Here is a 21489-nt window from a genome sequence, read left to right as displayed (position 1 = left end):
TCTATTGCTTGATACATGAAGGCCTGATCTTCATGGCTTTTGTTAAATTTAACATGTGAAAAGCCAGCCTGGTGTTATTTGAAGGATGCCTTTGAGCAACAAACCCCGTTTGGTGCATACCTATAATATAAGCGAGAGCATTGGCCAAGCGCTATGCCAATAACTTGGCCAACAATTTCCCATCTACATTGATCAAAGAAATAGGCCTGTCATTTGAAACCAGCATGGGATCTTTATTTGGCTTCAGCAAAACAATAGTTAAAGATTCTGCCATAGTACCAGAAATGCAACCTTTAGTTAGTTGAGCCTGATATAAATTTAAAAGATGAGGCAAAAGGGTAATTTGAAATGATTTATAAAACTCTACAGTGAAACCATCACCACCTGGAGCTGATCCAACTCTCATGTGACATATGAATTTCAGTGTCTCTGCAGACATATGGGCTTACTTGAATTGTGATCCTGTCAAGTAAATGAAGCTAACAGCAGCAGATGAATCCAGAGCCCCACCCTTTCGGAATATCTGTGTTTGACTTCCCTCTCGAAAGGGGTTATAGTTGCAAGTTATGGTTGGTAGTAGTTTTAGGTTGCAATGTTTTTCACTTTTATATTGTTTATGGAATGCTTGGGCAAGGAACAATGCTAATTGGACAAGAGAAGTTCCATCCAGGATGAGCACCTGCAAATCAGTTCTCTATCTCCAGCTGCTAGGAATCACTTATCCATTTTCACCCTGGCCTTGGTGGAAATGGTGGAAAATTCTATTATAAATATATATATTTTTTCATAAACATTCAAACACAACCATGTCACATAATTATAATATCTTCTACCAAAACAATCCTTCTATTATATACACTGTCCTCCAATATTCCAGAACTTATCTCTAACTTCCTAAATGGTGGAATATACTAACCAGGCTTTGCCCACATACAGTACAGAATAATTTTAAGGAAGAAATTTACTAACTACAGAGCTACTGCTGTCAAGCTATCAGCAAACATTGAATGGTATATACACATTGTTGTAATCATTTTAAATTACTCTCAGGTTTATTCTTACCAGCATATAATACAGGCTAGCTGTGCAAAATCAATGTGTCAACTTATGCCATCTTATCTTCATTCTAACAGTGCAATACTGAGGACTTAATTTGTAGATTAAAAAAAAAAAAAGGAGTAGGATTGTGGAGCTGGGAAAGGCTTGGGTGGGCTAGGAGCAATAGGAGAAAAGGACTGCATTAGGGAGTAGTGACTGTTCTTTGCTTCCGCTTCACCACCTCCTGTTCTCTTGCTTCAGGCTGCTGGGAAAGAGCAGAATGTCCCTACTGCATTCCAGGCTGCATCCCATAAAATTAAGGCCCTGATGATACAAAAATTGAATTTCATAACTCAACCTTTTTGATAACTGGCAGCTAAAATAAAGTTATCAGAGTGTGGAAGGCCCACATTGGTGCAGCTATCAATAGAGTGTAACACAAATGCAGATGCAAGTATTGAAATAAAAATCCACAAAAACCTCACTGGACTCCATCCCACAAAAATGAGCCAGAAGTTCTTATAACATTAGTGAAATAGTTGTCAAGAACTCCGACAAGTTTTCATTTCCACAATATATATTTTCAGCTCTGATGAGCCAAGTGTCCAGGTCCTTTGGGTTAGAAATAGAGTCATCAGCACAAGCCAGGTTCTCATTGGGGACAAAAAGAAAGAGAGAATACCGTAAGTCTGTAGTAGAAAGTAACAGGAAAAGACCTGCCAGATCAGGAGTAAAAACATGAAGATGTGAATTGGTACTGATGAGAGTCGCCTCCCACTGCGGACATGGGAGCAAAAACTGTGACCCTGGCAACGAAGCAACAGGCACCAGCACAGGTAAGCCATCAAGGGCAGGTTAAAGAATGCCAGCTGAAAAGGAAAGAATAAGACATTAGCATGGAATTGCTTTAAAATATAAACAGTACCATCTAGAGTTTCATAATAAATACCACTTATCCTTATTAGCGAGATCAGTTAAGAATAGTCTATCTTGCTATGTCATAATAACTGACTTCATGTAGTACATAGTCCAATCAAATCTCACTCTATGAGGCCCTCTGTGACACTTCTGAAGCAGGCTGCTTCCATGGGTTCAAGGGATAGTATAAGAAGTTTTGAAAATAACAATGGCATTAAATCTGACATCAATCGACAAAATGAGGAAAAAATCAATTTGTTAAATAAACTGATATATCCAATGGTAGAGAACAAACTTGAATCAAGTATATTTAATTACCAGACCTCAAACACCCAATGCACTACTTTTTTACTTTTTTGTGCCCTTGCTGGGGTGATGTATTAATTATCGGTCTTGGTAAAGTGACAAATGCTTAATATTTTTTTGCTTTTAAATTAATTTCTTCTTTAATCACAGGCTCTATAGAATATAAATATACAGTGCTTAATCACTGTACCATTGGATTAAATCTGACATGTCTAATTTAGAAATACTAGACAATCCATAAAGTACAGATTTCATTTCAACTATTACTTTGTGGACTTGTGGGTTTTACTTGCACAAGTAAAAACAGCTGAGTATTAGGAAGCTTGAATAGTTATAAGAAGGATAAAAGGCAAGCAAGGAAATCAAAATAGAAGTTCTGTATCAAATGCTTGATAGCTGGTGAGAGAGGAATGCTGGTTTTCAAGGACAATATTTAAGTCGAGGTCAACTAAATTAGGTGGAAGCACGAATTCTGCAGCATTTATCTGGATCTGTGTATTTATATGAACAGTCATTTCTTGCACAATCTCTCTGGATGCTGAATGGATGGGATCTTGTATCTTATTAGCTTCAGCTGCAGGCAACTAAAAGATGATCCCTCCCCTTTGGGCTACCTGCCCGGGAGCTTCCTGTCTTGCCCAGTTTATTCTGCAGCTTCTCTGCATGCTATCATCTCAGTTAATTCTGCTCGTGATTTGTTTTATCTTCCTAGTCCTTTTTGATTTTTTTTTTCGCGGGTTTGTCCATGTGCTGCGGATCAACTCAGTGTGAATGATCCTTCGGCGGGAGATCGCAGACATTTTAAAGTTGTCTGCTTCTAGAGGAAGCTCTGTAAGCCTGAAACTACAGTAAGCCCTGTGGACAGCATGCAGATTGGATCAGGTCTCCAGGTTCGGGAGCCATCTACCACAAATGGGTAGAGTGCAGGCTCTTTCACACGATCTCCTGACTCAAGGCCCCATTCCATGTTCGATCCGAGTCCCTTTTGTCTTATGGCTTGGCACTTTAAAGGACTCACCTAGGTAAGAAGGGGTATTAAGACAAAGTGATCTCCACTCTCTTGGGGTCCCGCAGACTTTCCACTTCTCAGGCTTATGTGCGAGTTTGGTGTATCTTTGAGGGGTGGTGTATGGTGCGAGGAGTGGTTACTTTTTGTGCTTCCCTACCTAACATCTTAGAGTTCTTGCAGGATGGCCTGGACAGGGGCCTGGCTTGGTCTTCTCTCCGGGTTCAGCTTGTGGCCCTTTCAGCCTTTCATGGGTTATTATGGGGTCAATGTCTAACTGCCATTCCTGATGTCGTTCGCTTATTGCAGGCGGCCAAATTGCTCAAGCCTCCTGTGCGACTGTCTGTTCCCTCTTGGGACTTGAATCTGGTCCTGTCCGGGCTTGTGCGCCCACCCGTTTGAGCCTTTGGGTGCCTGTACGTTGAAGGACCTTACTCTTAAGGCGGTCTTCATGGTGGCTATTACTTATTTATTTATTTGTTCAATTTTTTAGCCCGTCCTCTCAAAGGAACCCAGAACGGGTTACAAGGGTTACAAAGTACATTCATAATAATTGAGACAGGACTGAGATGACATATTTTATATAAATTACAATAAAGACATGACAATAATATACAGTAGATAATTTACTTCTGCTAGACGTGTTTTGGAGCTGCAGGCTCTCTCTTCCTGGAGTTTTTCTAGGGAGCGGGTAGTGTTGAGGCCCGTTCCTTCCCTTCTGCCAAAGGTAGTTTCTCCTTTTCATGTCAATCAGTCTATGGTCCTCCTGGTCCTGGGTAGTCGGGCAGGTAGCGCAAATTGGATGTTGATCGAGTCCTTCGCGCCTACTTGCAGAAGACCCAGAAGATCAGGAAATCATATCATCTTTTTTCTCCTTATAGCGGGTCCTCGTAGGGGGGATGGTGCTTTCAAGGCTACCATTGCACCCTGGATCAAGGAGACTATTGCTTCTGCTTATCTTCTTCAGAAAAAGACTGTTCTGGAATTTCTCAAGACTCATTGCGGGCAGGCAGCTTCTTGGGCTGAGTCTTCGCTGGTGCCTCCTCTGGGTATTTGTAAGACGGCGTTCTGCTCTTCTCTACATTCTTTTGTCATACACTACCGTGTGGACGTTCAGGCGCGTCAGGACACGGTGTTCAGTGTGCATGTTCTGGTGTCGGCCCTTCAGGGGTCCCATCCATGATGGGGACTGCTTTGGTATTGTGACAGGGAAGCTCCTGTCCCAGTGAAAAGGACTGTTAAACCTCCCCAGCATGCATCAATGGGCTCTGGAAAACCCGACATGGACCCAGGACAACTGGCTCAGCCAGGAGTGAGAGAGAAAAGGCAAGTCACAGCACCACCCAAGAGCCAGATAGGGAGGGTACTGAAAACTAATAATTTCCCCTATCACTCCTTTCCCCAAGTCAGGGAGAAACCTGAGACCAATTTGGAGAGGGGTGGAGTCAGACCCCGGAGTTTGCAGGCTGGAAAGCCTCAAATGGGAAACAAGCAGAGGCTGCAGGAGAGAGGCTCAGCTCTCTGATTGGGAAAGCCAAACAACCCACAGTGATCCTAGCTTCCACTCATTGCCCAAGCCCCAGCAGGGACGTTTTGCAGGAGGCCAGCCCACAAGGAGAGGAGTATAACCTAATGGAAATGTTGCAGGGGAGCTGGCAGACATGCAGAGACGGGGATGAGATGTAAAGCCTGGAATGAATGTGGAAATGGAAAGCCAGGGTTCCCAAGAGTGTGAGTGGGAAATGTATAGTGACCCTGGGGGTAGTGTGTTTGGTGAGGACATGGACCTAGAAGAATATAGTGTGTGAGGGTCCTGTATTGTCCTGTGGAAAGAGTTTTCTTTAAACTTGAGCCAGAGCAGGGCTGAGGCAGCACTGCTTAATTAAGTGAGAAGGTGTCTGTAAATAACCCCGTATTCAGACTCCCTAGGAGCCGGAGATAAAGAAGACAAGGGTCACATCGGGTGGGCCTGGAGACCTCAAACTAAAAGGGAGGCATGGCCCTCACAGCCTGTCAGGCAGGGCTTGGGAGAACAGCAGAAGCAAAGTTAAGTTTGTTTATACTGGGACTGTGAAGTAGCTGAAACGTGAGAAAGCTGGCACGGGACGTGCTCAGATGTAAAGCAAGGAACTGTGGTCAGGAGAAACTGATAAACCCCAAAGGGGATATGGGACAGTGAAGGTACTGAACTACTGGGGGAATTTTGAGTTTTGGAATTTTGATTATTGTAGTGAAAATGGGCTATCCAGTCCCTGAGTTAAACCCAATATGACTCTCCTGGACTGAACTATATGAGAGTACGGGAAGCACCTGAGAGCGTCTAAGACAGTGATTCCCAACCCTGTCCTGGAGGAACACCAGGCCAATCGGGTTTTCAGGCTAGCCCTAATGAATATGCATGAGAGAGATTTGCATATGATGGAAGTGATAGGCATGCAAATTTGCTTCATGCATATTCATTAGGGCTAGCCTGAAAACCCAATTGGCCTGGTGTTCCTCCAGGACAGGGTTGGGAACCACTGGTCTAAGAAACCAAATTTGAATGTTTTTTTTCTTATTTTCATTTGGGAACACTAATAAACCTGATGCTGTTTTCAGAAATCCGGTATCCGGGTTTTTCCTGCACTTAACCACATAAAAGGCGTTACAAAATTCTTGCTTGCGGTCCGAGCCAGGTTTTCCTATTCACTTGGGGATTGGCCCGGCCACAGTATGTTCTGCTTGTAAGATTAACCCTATGATGGTCTGGAGAGTTGCTAAAGAAGGAGAAATTAGGTTCTTACCTGTTAATTTACTTTCTTTTAGCCTCTCCAGACCAGCATAGGACCCCACCCTTTCTATTGTGTTCTTGCGTGCAGATTTTCATTTTTCGATCGGTTTCTAGTATTTTTCTAGGGCTGGGGAAATTAAGAACAGCGGCTGTGGCTAGCGAGCTGTCGGGACCTTTGATATTTGCATGTGTTCCTTTGCATTTTTATTTGTGGATACTCCTGTTCGGAGTCTTGTTTGTTTTTCTGTATATAGTTCTTAGTTCTGCTTGGCTATTTGGCAGATTGAGGTAATTAGGGAGGGGTCACATGATATGTACAGTTCCAAAGTTTTGTCTCAATCTCCACCTGCTGGTCATGATGAGATATATGCCCGCTTGTAAGATTAACCCTATGCTGGTCTAGAGAGGATAAAAGAAAGTAAATTAGCAGGTAAGAACCTAATTTCTCCTTACCCTCTGCAGACCTTTATAAAAACTAAGGAACAAAATGCAGGGGGGAAAAAAAAAAAGGTAAAATGCTGTCCAAAAGGGATTTAAAACCTTAACTTGGTGTACTCCCTCCCTTCTGGGAGGTCAAACTAGAGTAATGATTGTCAGTTTGGTGCCCTTATAGCCAGGGAATCAGACATCCTACAAAGGCTCTAAAGCCATAACGCTTTCCTGCAAGTAGAGAAAAACATTGGCCCTAATCCCAGGCCCACAGATGAAAGCCAATCAAGTGTCCTGAGAGGGTTGAATTGTGGCGATATAGGGCTAGATTTACTAACCTGTTTTTCCAGGGCGATCCTAGCAGGCCCAACGAATTCTCCACTCTTGGCGTTCGGAGGAATGCCTTTAATCTGGCCGCACGGATCGCAAGTGTGCGATCCTGCGCATGCACAGACCATCTGTAGATGGTCTGCGTATGTGTCAAGACACTTCTGAGACGTGACTTTTTTTTAACTTTTTGTAGTCCAGCGAGTCCGTGGTTTTAACACACTTTAACCCGCGGGTTAAAACCACAGGCTCGCAGTGCAGGGAAGAGCAGGAGAGATTCAGGGCGGCAGGCAGGAGAAAACCGGGCCAGAGCAGGGCAGCGATATCGGGGCAGAGCAGGCAGGAAAGATGGGGATGAGCAGGATGGCAATTCGGGGCAGAGCAGGCAGGAGACATAGGGGAAGAGCATTGGGGCTGCAGGCAGGAGAGATTCGGGCAGCAGAGAGCAGGGCTTCAATGGAGCTGGAGAGTCGGAAAGACGTTTTCGACTGGTCCCCAGCAATCGCTTCTTGGGTTGATCGGCCAGCCCAAAAATTCTTTGGTGAATCGCATCCCTGTCTACTTTGCATGCACGGATTCGAAGCGGATCGCAGGAGAGGTTAGTGAATAGTGCAAGAGGGAAATCTGGTCGCAAAGGGGTCGCAAACCGATCGGTACATGATTAGTTTGCTTTGTGAATCTAGCCCATAATCCCTTGCAGCTTGCACAGATTCAAAAAGTTTAGGGGTGTGATTTCTGGAAATCTGCAACTTAGCTGGGTAAAGCAAGCTGAATTGCACATTAAGTTTAATTAGCTGTTCACATAGGGATGAAAAAGCACGATTGATACTATAGTGGAATAGTCCTGGAAACATAGAATTTTGGAGGATTGATACTCCAAGTGCTTGCCTGCAAGAAGAGCTTGTAAGATTTCCACTTTATGGTGGTAATTAAGTAGTTTCAAAATCGCTGCATGGGGACAGTCTCCCTTCTCCCTATGCGGGCCAAGGGTCCCGCTGTTGTAGAAAGTGCCAGGGATTTCACCAACCATATTTCCAAGAAGGACTGGAAATCTTTATCAGTGACAGATTCTGGCAAGCCAATTAGTCTCAAGTTATTTCTGTGTGAATGATTTTCCAAATTGTCTACTTTCACTTCTACTGCGTCCACATGTTTGCAGTCCTCCAACAATGGATGCAGTTTGACTTCCATAGCGCCTAACTATTCCTGCACCATCTTCATGTCCAAGGTTAGCGTGATATAAAGCACCGATCCATTACTTCTAATTTATCTATGATTAGTTGCAATTGCCGGCCAATTGTGAGCTCCACTACAGATTTCACCTCTGCTGTTATTTCTGCCGCCTGTTCCGAGCTTGGGGAAGGAGACAAAAGGAAAGCCTCCGTCATCTTCTATTCTCCAGACCCCTGTTTAGAAAGTCCTTTGAGGATTTTGCTGCCATCCGAGCCCCGTTTTCATCTAAGACCTCCACTTAGATGGTAACTAGTGTCCTCAGCCGCTGATAGCGGGTCAGTGTGAAAATATCTGGTGTGTAAAAATGTCAATTTTTCTGAGAGCGTCGGGAGCAGTCAGAACTGCATCCTCACCGCTTCATGTCCTCACCGGAAGTCTATGGGTGTGGGAGTTTAAAATGTTATTGTATTGGTTTATCATTATATGGTATTGTATTGTATATTTAACTTGCCTCTGTTTAGTGGGAAGTGTGAAATCAAATGGAAATTTCACCTAATGATGAATCAAGGTTGCGGTACACTTTTATATACGTATGGAAAGAGTTCAGAGTTTAAGTCCTGGGCAAGTAGGTGGGAAGGGAAGGAAGGGTGTTCAGAGATGTTTGGGGGTTGCATAGAAGAAAAATCGTTGTTGTTTGTTTTGAATTTTAAAATAAAAGAAAAAAGAAATAGAAGTGGTCTAGCCCCTAAATATATTACAGACCTTTTCTCATTCCCAACCAACAAACATAAAAGGAAAACACACCTGAAATTTATCTCCCCTCCGGCTAGAGGGTGTAAATATAAGAGATACCATCAACAACTGCTATCGTACCAGGCAGCCACATGAGGTAAAGACTTAGAAAAACTAATTGCTCACACAAACAACTATGGTGAATTCAGGAAACACCTAAAAACCTACCTGTTCTTGAAATACCTAGGTAACGAACCAGAACATCAGCCCCCCTCATAATACCACCACATACCCGACCCTGTAAATTGTAAACCCCAACCCTAATCACTAACCATGAACACACCATTCAATTCACACAAACTGTTGTTAATATTATTAATGTTGGAATTACCAGATGTACAATGCTATACCCTTTAATTCGCTGTATGTACAGTTTCTCTTTATTGTATTTACAGTTTCTCTTTATTGTAAACCACTTCTCTATATTGTAAACCGCCTAGAAGTCACAAGATTGTTGGCGGTATATAAGAATAAAGTTATTATTATTATTATTATTATAAATAAGAAAACAGGTAAATAAATGGGGGTGGGGTAGGGCATGGAATGGGGCAAGACCTGGGGGCCCAGTGTACTTGTGTGTCTAGGGGCCCTCGAAGAATTAATCTTGCCCTGCTTGTGAGGGGGACTTTAGCCCCTCAATAGCTACTTTATCAAAATAGCTCTTTAAGAGTCAGCCCAGGAGATTATGGCACCTCAGCCCATGATCTGCTCTGCCTTGGACCATGCCTTGCCTTCCAGCCAATTCCCTCCTCCCATCCTACTGCACCATCCTGCAAGATGAGGCTTCATATGCCAGCTGTCGCAAGGAGGGAGGACCAGAGTCAGTGTCAAGCAGCAGCATCATCGGAGGAGGGTTATGCTGCATTTCCCTCCTTTGATGCTAACGCTGGCCCTCCTCACTAGTGGCAGCTGGTCTATAAAATTGTACCCTATGGGGGCCAGGATCAGGCAGCAGTGTCAGAAAAGGAAGAAGGAGGCAACTTAACTTATGGGCTGGTGATGTCGCAGTCTGGATATTTGGTACCTTTTAGCGCCAGCACCCTTGTCCAGAGCCTCACCTGGTCCATAGGTTAAGCCAACCCTGCTTCAAAGGCTACTACGTATAAACTCTCAGTTTGGTTCCAACACACTGTGGCCTGGACAACCCCCGAGATACTCCTCCCCCTTCCCAAACCACAAAGTTTGGCGCATCTAGGCCTAGCCATTCCAAACTGATGTGGGAAACTCACACAAACAAAAACATTTGACCATATAATAAGCTTCTTTGCTCTAATGAAATGAGGCTAAAATAATCCATGGGTTATGCAATTTAAATGTTATCAATAAAAATATCAACAAAACTTCATCACTTAAAATATCTACAAAAGACTCTTGTACTTTTACTTTTTTCTTTTTAATATTTAAATGCATAATCCAAAAATTAGTGAAGTGAAAAGCTCAGACCCAACAACCAAACTCTAGTGAAGGAACAAGGAGCCAGTTGTTAAAGAGACCATCACAGCTGATCATCTCATTCCACCGCACACAAGCTACTCTTTAAAAAGCTGAACAGCGGTGGAGTTGCTAGGAACTGTCCCACAACTGCTCCGGTTTGATGAACAAAGAGAAATAAAAGTATCCCACATTTTGAAGGCTCTTTTTTTTTTATGTCTGAGGAACACTAAGCTATTTCAACTGCACTATTCAGAATCTGGTAGTTAAAAAGGAGGAAATAATTCTTACCTGTAGTACTCCTACAAAATATGTCACACTGCCTTGAAAGTACTGGCCGTTAACAATCACTCCAAATGCAAAACAGGCCCCAACGTGGCCATCTATTATCTCGCCAACAAACCAAGGTCCTGTAAAGGCAATTTAAAAACATGAAAAGCAGCAAGAATATTTATGGCATGAAGTGTCCTAAACATTACAGGTCTATGTAGAAAAGCCATGTCTTTTCATATGAAGATAAACATAACACTTGCCAAAACTCATTTTGGTGCCTCAAATGTTAGACCTGTTTCTGGGTATATCTGACCTGCTGATTCCAAAAATGGCACCAGTTTTCTCCTATCAGCTCTAGCTTTTGAGATTCATAACATGTGCCATATACCACTCTTCACTCTGCTCGCCCATTAAAAAATCTGGATATTCTAATATAGTGTTTATATCTTTTAAGTATGAAGAAAACATATTCAAAATTAAAAGAAAAGTGTACAACATAAAAATCTACCATTTCATACCAAAAGCACAAGTTTGATACATCTTGACACACAAGAAGCTCCTTTTGTAAGACTTCCAGGAGTGGGATCTACAAGGACAATCCCACATAAGATTCCAACAATAGTCTGCCATCATGTGTGCATCCCATCTTCCTTGGTATCTGGGCTTCCATTGTTTTTATGTCTTAGTAAAATCTTTTACCTTGCTCTTCACTTAAGTCACCAAGGTTCTCTGGCAAGCAATCTAAGTGACTGTGTAGTTAATGGATTTTAACACTCATTTTACAGCCAAGCCAGTGAAGTTTGCCTTCTTGCCAAGGGAGTTTTTCACAAGGACAAATGAAGACCAGGCACATGATTTGATTTATTTCATTGATGTTATGAAATGTGAGTCATTTATAAGTTGTCTGATCTGTAGACCATCAAAAATTTCTGCCTTCAGTTTTTCCATGGTAAGTCCAGGTAACATATGTGCTTATGTAGTCAATGCACGAACCATTTTTATTCAAAGCCTTTACAAATTGTTTCATCAGGCCTAGCTTTATATGTAGTAATGGCAGTACGATTCTCTTTTGCCCTACCAAAGGTTCACTGATTACATTTTGCCCTCCAACCACCATATATTCCATTTGAGGCCAATCTTTTTTGCCCAATATTCATGTTTGACTCTACTATCCCAAAGGCATAAAAAGCAATGTTACTTACCGTAACAGTTGTTATCCAGGGACAGCAGGCAGCTATTCTCACTAGTGGGTGATGTCATCCGACAAAGCCCCAATACGGACGTCTCACAAGCATGTCTTGCTTGAAGAAACTCAGAAGTTTCGAGATGCCCGCACCGCGCATGCGCCAGTGCCTTCCCGCCCGATGGTCCGGGTGTGTCTCCTCAGTTCAGGTAGCTAGCAGAGAAGCCAACCCAGGGGAGGTGGGTGGGATGTGAGAATAGCTGCCTGCTGTCCCTGGATAACAACTGTTACGGTAAGTAACATTACTTTATCCCAGGACAAGCAGGCAGGTATTCTCACTAGTGGGTGACCTCCAAGCTAACCTCAATGGGATGGTGGGAGAGTTGGCAACTTAGGAAAATAAATTTTGTAACACTGTTTGGCCAAACTGTCCATCCTGTCTGGAGAAAGTATCCAGACAGTAATGAGAGGTGAATGTATGAACCGAGGACCAAGTGGCAGTCTTACAAATCTCCTCAATCGGTGTTGATCTGAGGAAGGCTACAGAGGCCGCCATTGCTCTGACCTTATGGGCTGTGACCTTACAGGGAAGGGGGAATCCAGCCTGGGCATAGCAGAAAGAGATACAAGCCGCCATCCAGTTGGAGATGGTGCACTTCGAGACAGGGCGTCCCAACTTGTTTGGATCAAAGGAGACGAACAGTTGAGCAGTTCTGTGTGGGTTGGTGCGATCCAGGTAGAAAGCCAAAGCATGTTTACAGTCCAGAGTGTGAAGAGCTGATTCTCCAGGATGAGAATGAGGCTTTGGGAAAAACACTGGAAGTACAATGGATTGGTTGAGATGAAAATCAGAAACCACTTTAGGCAGGAATTTAGGATGAGTGCGGAGGACCACCTTGTCATGATGGAATACTGTGACAGGCGGGTCCACCACCAAGGCCTGAAGCTCACTGACCCTGCGAGCAGAAGTGAGGGCTACCAGAAAAACCACTTTCCAAGTGAGAAACTTCAGTGAAGCCTTTCTCAGAGGTTCAAAAGGAGGTTTCATCAGCTGAGAAAGGACAACATTGAGATCCCAAACCACTGGAGGCGGTTTGAGAGGAGGATTGACATGAAAAAGGCCTTTCATAAATCTGGAAACCACAGGATGAGCAGAGAGAGGTTTCCCTTGCAGAGGCTGATGGAAAGCCGCAATAGCGCTCAGGTGGACTCGAATAGAGGTCGACTTGAGACCAGACTGAGACAAGTGTAGAAGATAGTCCAACACAGAGGATAGGGAGGCTCGCTGAATCTCTTTAGAATTGGAAATACACCATGAAGAAAATCTAGTCCATTTTTGGGAGTAGCATTGACGAGTAGTAGGCTTCCTGGAAGCCTCCAAGACGTCCCTCACCGCCTAGGAAAACTGGTGAGGAGTTATGTTGAGAGGAACCAAGCTGTCAGGTGGAGAGACTGCAGGTTGGGATGAAGCAGTGATCCCTGATGTTGAGTAAGTAGTGAAGGAAACACTGGAAGAAGGACCGGCTCCCTGCTGCTGAGTTGAAGTAGAAGGGAGAACCAAGGTTGACGGGGCCACCGAGGAGCAATCAGAATCATGGTGGCACGGTCGGCCCTCAGCTTGACCCCAGAGTCTTTTGAATGAGGGGAAATGGAGGAAACGCATACAGAAAGCGATTCCCCCAATCCAGCAGAAAAGCATCTGCCTCGAGGCGATGAGGAGTGTAGATCCTGGAGCAAAATTGAGGCAGCTTGAAATTGTGGGGAGCCGCAAAGAGGTCTATCTGAGGCGTCCCCCACTGAGCAAAGATCTGATGAAGGGGCGAGGAATGTAGCGTCCATTCGTGAGGCTGGAGCAGACGACTCAAGTTGTCCGCCAAGACATTGTCCTTCCCCTGAATGTAGACAGCTTTGAGGAAGGCGTTGTGGCGAACTGCCCAATCCCAGACTCTGAGAGCTTCCTGGCAGAGGGAGGCCAAGCCCGTGCCCCCCTGCTTGTTGACATAATACATGGCCACCTGATTGTCTGTGCGAATGAGGACCACCATGTCGTGAAGCAGATGTTGAAATGCCTGAAGAGCATTGAAAATGGCTCTGAGCTCCAGAAGATTGATTTGATGGAGTCGGTCCGCACTGGTCCAGAATCCCTGAGTGCGAAGTCCATCCAGATGCGCTCCCCAGGCTTAGGTCGAGGAATCGGTTGTGAGGACCTTCTGGTGGGGAGGAGAGTGAAACAGCAAACCTCTGGATAGATTCGAAGAGGTCATCCACCAAAGTAGAGACTGCCGAAGAGCAGGAGTGACGATGATGTGTCGAGTTAACGGATCCGACACCTGAGTCCACTGAGATGCCAGGGTCCACTGAGGAATTCTGAGATGGAGTCTGGCTAATGGTGTCACATGAACTGTAGAGGCCATGTGGCCCAGGAGGACCATCGTGTGTCTCGCTGAGATGGACTGGCGAGAAGACACAGACTGGCAGAGATGAAGAAGAGCATCCATGCGCTGAGGAGGAAGGAATGCTCTGAGACGTATGGTATCCAAGACCGCCCCGATGAAGGGGAGCGACTGTGTAGGCTGTAGATGAGATTTGGGAAAGTTGATCTCGAATCCCAAACTCTGCAGGAACAGAATCATGGACAGGGTCGCCGAGATGACCCCCGATGCTGAGGGGGCCTTGATGAGCCAGTCGTCGAGGTAGGGAAATACCTGAAGACCCTGGTTCCGGAGTGCAGCAGCCACCACTACCAGACACTTCGTGAAGACTCTGGGAGACGACGACAGACCGAATGGAAGCACTCGATACTGCAGATGCAGATGTCCCACCTGAAATCTGAGGAATTTGCGAGAGGCCGGATGAATGGGAATGTGAGTGTAGGCCTCCTTGAGATCCAGAGAGCATAACCAGTCGTTCTGCTCGAGGAGGAGGTAGAGAGAAGCAAGTGTCAGCATGCGAAACCTCTCCTTGACTAGGAATTTGTTGAGGACCCTGAGGTCCAAAATGGGTCACAGGTCGCCCGTCTTCTTCGGAACAAGGAAGTACCGGGAGTAAAACCCCTGGTTGCGTTGGTCCACAGGGACCGGCTCGACGGCCCGGAGCCGGAGCAAAGCCTGGGCTTCCTGAAGAAGAAGAGCGGCCTATGTCAAGTTGGAAGGATACTCTCTTGGAGGGTGGTCTGGAGGGACCCGATGGAATTGAAGAGAGTATCCCTCCCTGATGATAGTAAGGACCCAGAGGTCGGTGGTTACGGCCTCCCATCGATGGTAAAAATGATGGAGGCGCCCTCCGATGGGATAAACAGGGGGAGGCAGAACGAGACTGGTTATGCCCTCGACAAGACAGTCAAAAAGGCTGAGGAGCCTTAGGGACAGCAGACGGTTGAGACTTTTGTTGAGCCTTCTGAGGAGGCTGCCGCTTCGCAGGTTGCCTCGCAGGAGGAGCTTGCCTCGGCTGATAACGCCGCTGATAGATCAATGGCGGTCAAGAGTGTCGAGACTGCTGAGGCTTAGGCTTCGGCCTAAGAATGGACTGGAAGGACTTCTCATGATCAGACAGCTTCTTCGTGACTGTCTCGATGGATTCATCGAAAAGATCCGCCCCAGCACACGGGACGTTTGCCAGACGGTCCTGAAGATTCGGGTCCATATCAATGGTCCGCAACCAGGCCAAACGGCACATCGCCACAGAGCAGGCCGCCGCTCGGGCCGAGAGCTCGAAAGCATCATAGGCAGATTGCATCAATTGAAGACGAAGCTGGGACAGCGAAGCAACCACCTCCTCAAACTCAAACCGAGCCTGGGACTCAATGTAGGGCGTGAATTTCCGAAGCACAGGTAGAAAAAATTCCAAGTAGGTGGCAAAGTGGAAATTATAATTCAGGACTCGAGACACCATCATAGAATTCTGATAGATGCGACGTCCGAACTTATCCATGGTCCTGCCCTCGCGGCCCGGAGGCACCGAAGCGTAGACCTGGCCAGGATGAGACCGCTTGAGTGAGGATTCGAACAAGAGGGATTGATGAGAAAGCTGAGGTCCCTCAAAGCCCTTATGATGCACCGTGCGGTACCGAGCATCCAATTTTCCAGGGACCGCAGGGATAGAGTAAGGAGACTCAAAGCACCTCATGAAGGTCTGGTCGAGGAGCTTGTGTAGAGGCAAGCGTAAGGACTCGGCCGGAGGACGAGGCAGGTGCATGGTATCGAGGTACTCCTTGGAGTATAGAGACCCCGCATCGAGAGTAATGTCCATGTCATCCGCCATCTGTCGGAGAGGAAAAGGATAGCTGCTCCGCCAGCGCCTGTCTTCGAGAAGGACTCGAAGAAGTCGAGGCTTCGGGCTCCACAGAAGCCTGTGAGCAACAAGGCGAGTAAAACACCTCGGGGTCCTCGAACTCTGGGCCCGGAGGAGGAGACCCAGCCGAAGCAGAATACCCCATCCAAGGCAATTTCTTCTGAGGCGAGACGGTCGAGTGTCGAGAGGAATGCCTCGAAGAGTGTCTGGATCGATACCCTTCACGATGCCTGGAAGGGAATCGAGCTCTCCTGTGAGCATACTGGTCCCCAGAAGCCTCCAAGGAGCAGATAGGACTCGAGGCCGTCGATCGCAGAGGCGGAAGAGTAGGGGCCTCCCCAGAAGCCGCCCAGGCTTGATAGGGGGTTCGGAAGAACTCGTCCTGCTTCCTGCTATGCCCAGGACTGGGAGGCCTCGAAGGTGGATGCCACACAGTGTCATGGGGCGGAGTAATAGGTTCCAAAGGAGGCAAGTCGCCAAGGGAAGCTCTCCTCGAGGGAATAGGCTCCAAGGGAGGCATATCACTGAGGGAGGCCTTTCTCGAAGGAATCGGTTCCAAGGGAGGCATGGCACTACCCGAGGATCGCCTCGACGAGCCGGACACCGCCCGCCGCTCCTCCTCGCCAAGCAACGAGGTCGAGCGGCGCGGGGGAGGAGGGGGGGCGGGCCGCCCCTCAGAGCCGGAACTGGGAGGTCACCCTGGATCGAGGCAATCAGCCGGGGACCCATGGTGGTCATGAGTTCCACAAACTGAGCCTCCAGAATGGACCTCAACGAAGCCGATATGGAGGGATCCGCACCAAAAGGGGGCCCTTCCGCACGGTCTCCGCGTTCTTTAGGTGCCGCGTGCTTTTGCTTGCCCGCCTTCGGCACTTTAAGCACCACCGGTGGAACTATAGGGGTCGATACCTGTTCCGAGGAGACGGAGGAAGGCACCGGCGCCGAGGTCGAGGCCGAAACCGGCGTGAACGAGGCAGGTTTCAGAAGGCCCGAAGCAGCCGGGGAGGCAGAGGGCTTCGCCGAAGGAGTCGAGGCACCAGTCGATGTCGAAGCTGAAGGATCCAACGAAGCTTCCATCTTGAACATGGACTCCCACAGCAGAAAGCGGCGCTTAAACGCTCGCGCCGTCAGAGTGGAGCAAGGCCGGCACGATTTCGGAAAGTGGTCCGGGCCCAGACACTGTAAGCAGCGTCGATGAGGGTCCGTGAGCGAAATTGCGCGCTGGCACTTGCTGCACTTTTTAAAACCGGTGATCGGCCGGGACATAGGCCGGAAAAGTTCCGCCGCAAGGTCGAAGGCGCGGGGCCCCAGCCACGCGGCCGACCCGGTATCGGAAGTAAAAAAATTTTTTTTTATAAAAGAAATCAAAGAAAGAAATAAATGCACGGGAGAGCCAAAAGAACCCAACCCGTGGCAATAAGAAGGCAAAAAAACAGATTCAATGGACACAGAATTGAAGTGAACTTCTCAGCTCCGCGGAAGAAAAAGAACTGAGGAGACACGCCCAGACCATCGGGCGGGAAGGCACTGGCGCATGCGCGGTGCGGGCATCTCGAAACTTCTGAGTTTCTTCAAGCAAGACATGCTTGTGAGACGTCCGTATCGGGGCTCTGTCGGATGACATCACCCACTAGTGAGAATACCTGCCTGCTTGTCCTGGGATAAAACAAGGATACCATATTTTTTGCTCCATAAAATGCACTTTTTCCCCACCCAAAAGTGAATGTAAATCTCAGTCTGTCTTATGTAGCGAAGATACAAAATTTGTACCCCCCTTAACGTTGTAAAACACCCTCCCACTGCCGCCCCTTTTCAAAACATCCCCCCTCCACCTCTCAGCACCGCCGCTGCACCTTTTCAAAATAACCCCCCTCCCAGCACCGCCACCACCATCTTCGCCGGTATCTTTTTTTAAACAGCCCAGTGGTATCCCTCGCTAGACGGCTCTCGTACTCAGGTCAGGAGCATGGATGTCAGGAGCAAGCGTTAATACGCTCCCGCTTGGGACTGCCGCTGCTTTCTGAATGGTGGCGTTAGTTCTCACGGGACTCACGAGAACTGTCAGCCATTCAGAATGCAAAGGCAGGCCCAAGCGGGATCCCGTAATGCTTGCTCCTGACATCTGCGCTCCTAACCTGAATATGAGAGCCGTCGAGGGAGGGAGGGATTTAAAAGGTACAGGTTTCCCTATATTTATTCCTTGCTTCCTAGAACCCACAGTTTGATTGTTAATACTTTGCCTGTTTGATTTGTTCCGAGTGGTGCAGGGTTTGTGGCCTTGAGGTGGCTTCTCCTCCCTTTTTTTTTTTTTTTTTCTTTCTTCTTTGGGAGGTCTTCTACATGATCCTTTGGAGCTCATCAGAGTACAAGGCCCTGAAGGTTCCGCTTCCTTCTTATTCTGACCTCCTTCTTTAGCTGAGTGGGGCAGCCTGCTCTTTTTTCTGTTGTCTTGTCAGTGGTATCTCTTTTGTTCTACTGACAGCATTTTCTATTGGGTTGGGTTTCTTTAGCAGCTTCTTCCGCTTTTGTATATTATGATCACTGTTGTGTGGGGGTTAGGAGGTGGGGGGACTATTGGGCTTGGGGGTTTTATTGCTGTATAGTTCTGTTGAACCCTAATGGCATCTGTATTCATTGTGCTTTTTTTTCTCTCTTTGGTGTGTTCAATCATAATAAAAATTGTTGTACGTTAAAGAATATGTAAATAAAAGGTACATGTTAAAAAAAAAAAAGGTACGGGGTGGGTATTTAAAAGGGTATGGGGGATGATTTAAGGTACTAGGGAACTACTTGAGGGGCATGGGGGATGATTTAAGGTACTGGGGGATACATGGGGGGTATGGGACCTGCCTGCCTATCACTAGGCCCAGGGCCGCCATCAGGGCAGTACTACCAGTCCTGCATTCAGGGGCCCGGAGCTGACAGGGGGCCCGGGCTCCCCCAGGGTCCTAGGCCACAGTCTAGAGAGGGGGCGGGCCGCCCCAGGTACACAGGAGAGAGCTGGACGGTGAACCCGCAGAGTTCAATACATCTCGAGCCGCGAGGCTCGTCTTCTATTCCTACCTGCCCTGCAGCTCACATATAGCCGATCGGAAGTGTTCCCCGATGTCAGCGCTGACGTCGGAGGGAGGGCTTAAGTAAAGCCTGCCCTCCGACGTCAGCGCTGATGTCGGGAATACTTCCGGTCGGCAATTTGTGCGCGATAGGGCAGGCAGGAAACAGAAGACAAGCCTTGCGGCTCGAGCTCCGTTTTGCTGAGAAAATTGCAAAGATGGGCTGGGAGGCAAACGCGGAACAAAAAAGGGGGGAGGGAGTGCGTTTTTGGATACAGAAGGCATGGACTTGGGAGAGAGGAAGGGAGGGAAAGAGATGCTGAGGTGGGGGAGGGAATGGGTTTTTGGACACAGAAGGCATGGACTTGGGAGAGAGGAAGGGAGGGAAAGAGATGCTGAGGTGGGAGAGGGAATGGGTTTTTGGCACAGAAGGCATCGACTTGGGAGAGAGGAAGGGAGGGAAAGAGATGATAGTGTACACGGGGAATAGAAGAAAGGAGAATTTTTGGTCATAGGGAGGGAGTGAGGTACAGATAGTGGCATACCAAGGTGGGGGAGGGTGGGGGGGCGGCCCACCCTGCCCACCCTGCCCCGGGTTTATGTCCCAAGGGGGTGCAGAGCTGGCCACCCTCCAGTGTTCTCCCTAGGCCGGAAAACTGCGGCTCTTTAGCCACTTGAGTGCCACCACCGCCATCGGGAACAGGCCGGCGCTGAGTTCTCCCTGCTTTTCCCTGTGGGGCCGACCAACTCTCGCCACTCGCGTCAATTCTGACGTCGGAGAGGACGTTCTGGGCCAGCCAATCGCTGCCTGGATGGCGTAGAACGTCCTCTCCGACGTTAGAATTGACGTCGGGTGGCGAGAGTTGGTCGGCCCCGCAGGGAAGAGAAGCATGGCAAACTTGGCGCCGGCCTGTTCCCGATGGCGGCAGTGGCAGCCTATTCCCCAGTGGCGGTGGCAGCATTTTCCCAATGGTGGTGACATAGGGGAGGGCAGGGAGAAAGAAAGAAAGGGGGGGACATTAGGATTGCTCAGTAAGGGGCCCAGAAATTTCTGATGGCGGCCCTGACTAGGCCTGCCAGCCTGCCTGTCACTAGGCTACTAGGTCTGCCTTGGCCTACCACTAGACCATCAGAGAAGGGACAGGGTACAGAGCTTTGCAGGGAGTGTGGGGTTGGGTGCAGAGCCTGGCAGGGAGAATTTGGTTCAGAATGTTTTTTTTCTTATACAATCTATTGTATGCTAATAGATCTCATGCATATTCATTGGGGAAATCCTGAAAACCCGACTGGATTGCGGCCCTCGAGGACCGACATTGGACACCCCTGATCTAGATATACTACATCAGGGGTGCCCACACTTTTTGGGCTTGCGAGCTACTTTTTAAATGACCAAGTCAAAATGATCTACCAACAATAAAATTTTTTTAAAAACACAAAGCACACTGTATGCATAGAAAATGTTCATCATCATTCCTATTCCAGGGTTTTTCAAAGAGGTCAAAGTAGATGACTCTAAGCACTATCACCTCAGTAACAACCATACAAAAATAGACAAATATACCCCCTCCCTTTTTACTAAACCACGATAGCAGTTTTTAGCGCAGGGAGCTGCGCTGAATGCCCAGCGCTGCTCTCGACACTCATAGGCTCCCTGCGCTAAAAACCTCTATTGCGGTTTAGTAAAAGGGGACCTTAGTGTAAAATATAGACAGCAGATATAAATTCAGACACATTTTGATCACTAAATTTAAAATAAAATCATTTTCCCTACCTTGTCTGGTGATTTCATGAGTCTCTGGTTGCACTTTCTTCTTCTGACTGTGCATACAATCTTTCTTCCCTTCTTTTAGCCTGTATGCTTCTTCTCCTCCAGACCTCATTCCTTCCCCCCAACTTTTCCTTCCTCTTCCCTGCCCTTTCTTTCTCTCTGCCTCCCTTTCATTTTTTTCTGTTTCTCTTCTTTCCTTCTGTATCCCTGCCTGCCCTTTTTCTTTCTTTCTCCCTGCCCTTCCCCAAGCCACTGCCACTGCCATTACCATCGGGGACCAGGACCCAAACATCACCAATAACAGGCCCCAAGCCCTCCCTGCTTCGGCCAACCAGCATTCCTCTCCCCGACGTCAATTCTGCCGTCGGGAAGAGGAAGGCTGATCAGCCCAAGATCGTGATCAACCTATTGGGGGAAATGCTGCCGGGTCCTGCCTTCGCGGAAACAGAAAGTAGGCAGGACCCGGCAGGAACAAGAACAAATGCTTCACTAACCTGTCTCCCGCATTAGCCCGTAGCGAACGCTTGCTTCAGGGCTCTCAACATGTGCATGCCGGCTTCCCTTCTACCCCCCCCCCCCCCGGACATAACTTCCAGTTTCGGAGGGAAGAGAACAGAAGCCGGCACACACACGTTAGAGCCCGGAGCATAAGTTTGCTAGGGGCTGAAATCTCCAAGCCGGTTTTTTGGTTTTTTTTTTTAATGTTCAGCAGCGGCAGATGACAGCTGGGCG

At 47.4% G+C, this 21489-nt stretch overlaps 1 protein-coding gene across 4 annotated transcripts in view; it reads right to left on the bottom strand.

Annotated features, from left to right (window-relative positions):
- Window positions 1–1030: 1030 nt before the first annotated feature.
- The window catches only part of TMEM62 (transmembrane protein 62), a 111707-nt gene continuing 91248 nt past the window's right edge, over window positions 1031–21489 (bottom strand). For all 4 annotated transcript variants that reach the window (XM_033952839.1, XM_033952838.1, XM_033952841.1 and 1 more), the window contains 2 exons: window positions 10482–10600; window positions 1031–1907 (listed from right to left, as the gene is read on the bottom strand). In XM_033952839.1, the coding sequence (XP_033808730.1) occupies window positions 1581–1907; window positions 10482–10600 (446 nt within the window). In that variant the 3' untranslated portion in view covers window positions 1031–1580. The remainder of the gene's footprint in view (window positions 1908–10481; window positions 10601–21489) is intronic.

This window comes from Geotrypetes seraphini, chromosome 7 (assembly GCF_902459505.1).
Source record: "Geotrypetes seraphini chromosome 7, aGeoSer1.1, whole genome shotgun sequence".
NCBI lineage: Eukaryota > Metazoa > Chordata > Amphibia > Gymnophiona > Dermophiidae > Geotrypetes > Geotrypetes seraphini.
This window is presented reverse-complemented; position numbering and strand designations above follow the sequence as displayed.